Below are 8,485 nucleotides of genomic sequence, written 5' to 3' on the forward strand. Positions count from 1 at the left end.
AGGCTACTGATGATTGAAATAACGTTTCAAATTGTTTTTGGCATATTTTCTATTGCAATAACTCATAAATATGCTTCAATAAACGATTTATTAAGTAATAATTCTCATGTGTTTTTTAATTCCTTTATCTGATTTAAACTATAATTCTTATAAAAACAAATATTAGCGAGTTAAGCCGAAGATCATTTTGCATTAAATTTTGTTTAGATAAAAGAATTTTATAATCGTGTACAAAAAGTTTCTGAATCATTTTACGAGTTCTCTGGATGTAGTAAAATTCGCAAAAATTAAAATTTTTCATCAGGTTGACTCAAACTACAGGGGCCATATATTTTAAATTGCAGCAAAGAATCAGACTCAAAATTCTATAACCTTTGATGAATGATAATGATAAAGAATAGGCTAATGATGATTGAAATAACGTTTTAAATTGTTTTTGGTGTATTTCTATTGCAACAACTCATAAATATGTTTCAATAAACTCTTTATTTAGTAATAATTCTCATGTTTTTTTTAATTCCTTTATCTGATTTAAATTATAATTCTTATAAAAACATATATTAGAGGGTTAAGCTGAAGATCATTTTGCATTAAATTGTGTTTAGATAAAAGAATTCTATAATCGCGTTCAAAAAGTTTCTAAATCATTTTACGAGCTCTCTAGATGTAGTAAAATTAGCAAAAAGTAAAATTTTTCATCAGGTTAACTCAAACTACAGGGGCCATATTTTTTACATTGCGGCAAAGAATCTGAATTCGTAGAAAAATAAGTTCATTTAGAGAAAGTAAATTCTTATGGCTAATTTCGTAACTTAAAATATCATCTGCGCTTTGCATTCGAATGTTTGAAATTCTCCTTTGTAACGAATTAGATTACATGTTAATTTATGATAAAAAGATTCCTAGTTCAAACGTTATTGAGGCATTCCTTTTTTTTTAGTTTTGCACACTGGAAATATCAAAATAAAAATTTGCGTTTAAATTTTTCCATATTTCTACGCGTTTATTCTATTTTTTTTATTTTACCTTTTAACAAATTGACTTATATCATGATTACGCAGAAGTGCCGTGTTATTTAAGGCAGAAAAATTCCATCAGAGCAAAAGCCTATCACAGTTTTCAGATAAAATCGCTTGCTTATTTATGATGAAAATGTTCGTATTTAACAAAAAAATAATTTTTTTTTGAAATAAATTCATGAAAATTAAAAATTTGCCCCGAAAATTCCCCTTTTTTCGAATAAAATAGAAAAGTAATCCTTGAGGCGTATTAGGTTAATGCTGCACAGTAACAGCTAAGAAAGACGTAAACATTTATAATAATTAACTCTCAAGAAACGATCTCATTACGGAAAAATGTACAAAAATAAAATTACCTGTTGAAACAAACAGATTCGTAAACAATTTCTTTGAAAGAATAATACTTTCATTAAAGTGAAAAAATACACATTCAAGTCATCGGTTTGTTAACAAAGAGCTCTCAGTTAAGGAAAAAAAAGTAGAAATTTATTCTAAAAATAACGCAGTTTTCTTGGGGAATAGATTTTGCGATTTTTTCAATCCAACAGTTAATTTATTTTTAAAAGAAAATGGGTAAAAGTTCTTAGGATAAAAAAATTATTTTCTTCGATAAAAATACTTGACAAAAGACGTTTCAATCAGCTACTAATCAAATTATGCAGAGGAGCAATTTTTATATGCAAATATATTCTCATATGAAATAAGCGTGACTGCATTTCAAAATACTCATTTTTTTCTTTTCGTTGAAGCTCGTTTTCTTTATCAAAAATAAATTTAATTTGAAATAATGTGAAATTCTTAGTATTCTAATACATATTTTTCATTCTAATATTCTGAATAAAATGCAATAATTGTTAGCAATTTTTGAAATAAAATAGCAAATGTACCAATTTCCCAACTGTATAGAAATGCTCTTTTTTTATATTTAAAAAAAAACTTAAAAAATTTTAGAATAAAATATTATACTGAAGTTAAATTTCATGCCAGTATATAACTTTTGATATTCTAACTATCCAAATACCCTTGAAGCAAAATTTTTAAATTAGAAATTCTTTATTTGGATTTATGATATGAATATATAAATTAAAAATATAGAGCAAACAAGGAAAAATATGCAAAGATTTGTTAGAGGAGAAGAAAAAATATTAAAAAAAATTTTTTTTAACAAAAATATTAAAAAAAATTTTTTTTAACAAAAATATTAAAAAAATAAAATAAAAAAAAGGAAATGGAAAACAAATTAAGAAAAAGATATAATCTAATTATACGATTATATAAGAAAAAGTGCTTTCTAATGTTGATGAATGTAGCCAAAGCAAAATATATCAATACAATAGTTATTGCAGTTATTGCTTTTAATTGAAAAAGTGCTTTCTAAAATTGATGAATGTAGCCAAAGCAAAATATATCAGTACAATAGCTATTGCATTTATTGCTTTTAATTACCCACAATCTTATATTGATAAATTTTGCTTTTGCTATATCAATACAAAATCAGAAAGTACTTTTTTCAGATATAATGGTATGAGTTGAGTACGAAATTATACTTTTCCTTATTTTGCCTTTTCCCTTATTTTGAAGTTTTTGAACGTTTTTTATATTTTTTAAAAATATTTTTTCTTTGCCTTTAACATTTTTTACACATTTTTTTTAATGTTTTCTCGATATTTTTAACTTATTTTATGAGATCTATATACTTGTAGTCCCCGGTGTAGTCCTCGGTTGCCGAGTGGTAGCACTTCGCTCCGGTGCCACAGGTCCTGGGTTTTATCCTCGGAGGCCGGAAAAGATTGACTCAGCCTTTCATCCCCTCATGGGTTTATAAATGAGTATCAAGCATGCTTGGGAACTAAACACTGGGGGTTCCGCGTTGGGCTGACCACCTAAGCGGAACATCTGCTTCTGCACTCTAGAGCCCAAAGTCAAGAAAACTGAGATGGGCTCAGTAGATTGTCCCTCTATGGGCTTGTCATGCCACTGAGTTTAGTATATACTTGAAGCTAATGCGCAGTAAATAAAATTTAATATTATTTTTCTTGATTTTATGAACTTATAGTTATTTATTTTAAAAAAAGTTAAGACAATTTTGATCTTGCAAACAAAAATCTTCATATCACTTTATCAAAATTTTTTTTTTAAAATCTTCATCTGTCTTTTGCTTAAAAAAACTCAGAAAATCTTACTTCCTATAAAATTTTTTAAACCACAAAAGCAGAGCTTTGGGGATAAAACGCTCCCTTCCAAATGAGGCGACCCAACGAACGCTCCCAATGAGGGGTACAAATTCTACACCAGCCGCTCACCAACCTCAGTGCTGACGTCAAATATCCTCATTGGTAGGCAGATCATGGGTAAGAATTCCCTTTCCGTCTGGCTAACCATGGGAGGTTTTCGCAATTTTCTTTATGTAACGCAATTGCGGGTCAGTTTCATCCTTTACGAACGCTGTTTTCTCCCAATACTTCAGGAGTTCTCTTATTTTCTGGATAGGGTTCAAAATTACAAGGCTACGGAGTTAGTAGTTGCTGAAAATTTGGTCTGGAGTTCAACGTTGATTAAAAAAAATGTCAAAATTTAATCATATTCTTTACAAGTTTCTTACCCTTATGAAACCTGTATATTTCCTTACTGAAAACTTTATGGTTTGCCTTTCTTTACATTTCATTGATGAAACCGTTAAAATGAGAATTTAAGTAAAGTTTTTGTCCTTTTTTTTACTTGGGGAGAAAAGTAGATATTCATGTCGCAGATATTTCAGAGACGCGTGGTTTCTAATTAAAATGAGTTAATAATGTATTCTTCTTCTCGATTGATACTCATCCTATTTATACAAAATAAAGTTTCTTAAAATTATTTGCAAAATGGAATTATTTGCAATTTTTTTTTAAAGTGGGCTACCACATTTTACTTCCTATTCCTCTTATTTGCTAATGAAATGTATGAAATACACACTGGTTTCAATTTAATGAAAATGTGTACTTAAGAATTTATATTTCAAATTAATTTTTTTATTCTAGTTAAATCGGTAAATTAATAAAATCTTTGCTTTGCACTTAAATATTCACAACAAACAAATGAAGTATTAACTGTTAACTGGTGAAAATAATGAATATTTAGCATAAAAGTTGAACTGAAATTTTATAATGTTGATATTAGTTATTGTTGAATTTTGTATAATATTTTGAAATTTTATTTGTATTATAATGTTGCATTTTATTGTTATAATATGTTACACACGTATTTATATATTTGCTTGTTTGATAAACATATTTATTATAAGTGGTAAATAGGAACACCCTATTTATAAATATTTATAATTTGCATTACTTTTTTTCTTTACTAAAAACAAATTTGTACGTGTATTGTATACATAATTCACTTTTTATTGAGTATTTATTTAAATTTATTACATATTAAAAGTTATTGACTACTGACCAAATATAATTATAACCTTTATAATAATAATATTATTAATATAATATTTTCATATTTCTGAAAAATGAATTATAAAATTTTTTAGTCAGTGATAGTTGTTGCACTACGCTAAAAATCTTAAAAATCAATTAAAGAGTTTTATTTAACAGTTTATTAGCTATTTAATATGTTGTTTAGTAAATTTTTAAGTATATTTAAGTTATTAATAATTTTGAGATTTTAGATACATAAACGAAAATCGTGGTAATTAATTCATTTGGCCTAAGAGCATTCTTTTAAATGTTGCAAGTTGAATTATGAAATAGCATTTGTTGTACTTACAGTTAAATCTTCCTTATCCACACAAGTGGTATAGTTAGACCATGTACGATTTGTATCAGGATGTCTATACCACGAACCATCAAGACTGCACTCCTTGTGAGCAGATCCTAAAATAATTTTAAATATAAATATGGCTAAAAACCTTGATCAACTGTTTATAAATTTCTGCATATTGGGTACTTATGTGTCGTTATCCATTCAAAATATTCTTCTTGAAGAATATTTAGAAATTACTAATATAAATATCGTTTTAACTATTGGAACTAATTATTTTTTAATAATATGTCCAATGCTAACAAATTAAAATTTTCAATTTTTTTCCCCAAATATTTTATCATGTTTCAAATTTTTGTCTCAGACTGAAGTTTCTTCGATACTTTCCAGAAGACATATAAAATCGGACAATACCAACACTGAAGCGAGATGACCTTCGTATGGGCTTCACAGAAAAGAGAAGATCCTCGAGCGGGCTTCCCCAAAGAGAGAAGATCCTCGTAAAGGCTTCCCAGAAGAGAGAAGATCCTCGTACAGGCTTCCCAGAAGAGAGAAGGCCTTCGCAGACCCTACCATAACCAGAAATCAAATCACTTCGTAGTCTGAATGTTATTACAGATTTTATATTTTCTCCTCCCACTGCTCCGTTTAGCAGTCCGAACGGTGCAACATTCTTTTATTAATTTTTTTTCGCACTTTGTAGTTTGTGTTTGTTACGTCAGACTACTAAATTGATTCACGTTGAGGCCTTCTCTTTTTTAAGGGAGTTCCTCACTAAGGAGCATTCCTCACTGTGAGCAGACGTCATATATTGTTCAGTTGAACACAACATAGATCAAGTGGCGAACAGGTAAGTAGATAATCTGTGTAAATGGTAAATAATCAAAATAGTCTTTAAATCACAAAATAATATCTATTTCTTCAAAACAATTTTCTAATACGCATTCCAAACGAAAATTGCTGAATATAATGTTGAAAATAACTTTATTTAGAATCATAACTACAAGCTTTAAACATAAGAAAAACTAAAAAATTAACGTTGTAAAAGGCTTATTACTAAACTGGAAGTAATACACATAAACACTAACGAAAATACCTATTAACACACTTCACACTTAATGAAATACTTAATTTCTGGAAGGAATCCTGGAATAAAGTGAGGACATGGAATGCAATGAAATACTTACTTTCTGGAAGGAATCCTGGAATAAAGTGAGGACATGGAATGTATGCTGTTTTGCCAGCAGCTGTATCGTTCCAGCAACCCCAACCATCAAATGTTCGAGGACAGTATGAACCTATAAGAAGAAGCATATAATTTATTCACTTTACATAGTATATAGTTATATAGAGATTCTTTGACCTAAAACTGAAATGATAAGTACACTGATTATTTTGAAGAATTCTCTTACTTTTTGCGCCATTTTTCCACAGAACTATATATGAATTATTAAACTCAAACTTACAAAATATAAAGAATTAAGATTTAGATATAATGAGAGGTAAAAATCATGCTATTATATGTACTCAAGTTAAAAAAAAATTAAAACGCTGCTCGAAATTTAGTTTTATACAAAAAATGTAGTAAAAAATACTTAACTGAAAAGCAAATTTAACCGAATAAATGATGATTCTGTCATTCTGTATTGTATCATGATAAAATTACCAAATTTAGCTCATTGTGAAACATTCCAGATTTAGCATAATGTTTATTGTTAGCTTTACTAAAATCAATACAAAATCTCTTCGGTAAAAATTATCGATATTTTTGGTGTTTCCATATAGACAGAAATTTTACCATATTCTGGTAGTTTTGATCATACTTTTTCAGAGCTAAAAATGAGAATTTAAAACTTATTTAAAAATAAAATAGTTTTAAATTTAATTATAAATAGCATTTGACTGTTAAAATGCTCCAACCGTCAAAGCAAGAACAATGATTATTAATAAAAATATTATTTACCTGATATTGTCAACAACACTATTTACCGAACTATTCTTATTCCTTAACTGTGTCAACGAAGCAATTTTCAGAAATTTCATTTTCGATAGAGATTATAAAAACGTCCACAAACTTGCTTTATTGAAGTATTCGCCAAACAATCAATAAACCGTAAACTTTTTATCACCATGTTAAATTTGAACGTGTTTGGAAATTTAAGATCAATTGAAGGACTTCCTTTTTTTAAAGGAGGAAACGTGTGCATCATGACGAAACACGGTGAGTTTGTGCATTGTCAACATTAAAGTTTAAAATTGCATCATGAGTTCGAGAAATTTGTGTAAAATTTTGGTGTATGTGCCAGCATATATCTTTCTTTTTTTAACGAGATTTCTCTGATGTTATTGTGTAAACCTATATTAACACAACACTTCAGTTTAAAAACCAAAAACTCAATATAAAATGATCAAATAATTAATTCGCTAGTTTCGGCATATCTTTCCAGATTTAATAATTTGTTTAAATATAAACATAGACAAAAAAAACTGCGAAAGATGTTTTCTTTTTTTTTAAAAAAAAGCTTCAACGCTTTTTTAAGAGTGGTTTTTGTAGTTCTTACGTCTTTAATTGGCAGATTAGTATTTTAGAACTCTCTTAAAAGAATTGCTTTGAATAATTGTCTTTAAATTCACTCTTTCAGACATATTTTAAAGTCACATACTCAATTTTTATGCAAATCAAAATCTACAGAATATACAAATATATACAAATTGCGCTAAGCTGAAATAAATAAATTGTTATGCATTTATTGTTAATAAATAAATTGTTATGCATACTAATAAATAAATACATTGTTATGCATGCTAAATGTTTTCTAGAATAAAATCCTTAAATTATTTAAACAAATTCTAAAAAACAATTTTTTAGAAATTAAAATATGACATTAAATGAACTCATTTTATAATATTTTCAATATTTTGAAATAGCTATCACCATATATTTATGAAGGCATCTATGGCCAAAATTCGACTTCAGTCACACATAATCGTCACAACCAATCTATGCCCCTTAGATCAATTCTACTATCGAGAAAAAAAATTAAAAAATAATTTGGTTTTGTCTGTATGAGAGCTTGAGGGATGATTATAATAATCGGATGAGTTTACAAAATACGCAGTTAAACACTGCTTTTCAAAACAGTGAGTGTCATTACTCTACTGTATTATGACTAAGTACAAAATAAGAAATAGTATGAAATGAATTTTCTCCTAATAATGTCATTAACGAAATAGTTTTTTAGTAAACATAAAAATATTTTGAAATAAAAAACATGCAAAATAACAACTTTTTTAAGTGAGGGAATGATGTACATTATTGTCGAAAAAGCTATCACTTTGCTACATCGTGCATAAAACTAGGTTAAAATTCAAGCATCCAAGTTTAAATCAAAATAACTAGGTTAAAACTAAAGCATCTTGTATAACATAAGTCAGTAAGTCGGAAGCAGAACTAAATCGAGTTATAACATTCGATGTCTTGAAGGTAAAGTATATAAGTTTGGTCAATGAGGCACGTCTTAAAGTAAAATTGATAAATTCTTGAAGTCGCAATTAAAGAACTGTTGTCGTTACATTTTAAATTTCAAACACTTCAGAAAATGTTTTACTTTTAGAAATTAAGAGCAAAAATTGTATAGAAAAGTATTAATATAAATTACAAAATATGTTAGAATTTACACGTTATTCTCTCTCTTTATATATATATATATATATAT

At 27.6% G+C, this 8,485-nt stretch overlaps 1 protein-coding gene across 3 annotated transcripts in view; it reads right to left on the reverse strand.

Annotated features, from left to right (window-relative positions):
* LOC107453385 (calcitonin gene-related peptide type 1 receptor) overlaps nt 1–8,485 on the reverse strand; it is a 397,139-nt gene that overhangs the window by 48,700 nt on the left and 339,954 nt on the right. For all 3 annotated transcript variants that reach the window (XM_071177835.1, XM_071177833.1, XM_071177834.1), the window contains 2 exons: nt 5,957–6,067; nt 4,776–4,882 (listed from right to left, as the gene is read on the reverse strand). In XM_071177835.1, the coding sequence (XP_071033936.1) occupies nt 4,776–4,882; nt 5,957–6,067 (218 nt within the window). The remainder of the gene's footprint in view (nt 1–4,775; nt 4,883–5,956; nt 6,068–8,485) is intronic.

The sequence above is a fragment of the Parasteatoda tepidariorum genome, chromosome 2 (assembly GCF_043381705.1).
Source record: "Parasteatoda tepidariorum isolate YZ-2023 chromosome 2, CAS_Ptep_4.0, whole genome shotgun sequence".
Classification (NCBI taxonomy): domain Eukaryota; kingdom Metazoa; phylum Arthropoda; class Arachnida; order Araneae; family Theridiidae; genus Parasteatoda; species Parasteatoda tepidariorum.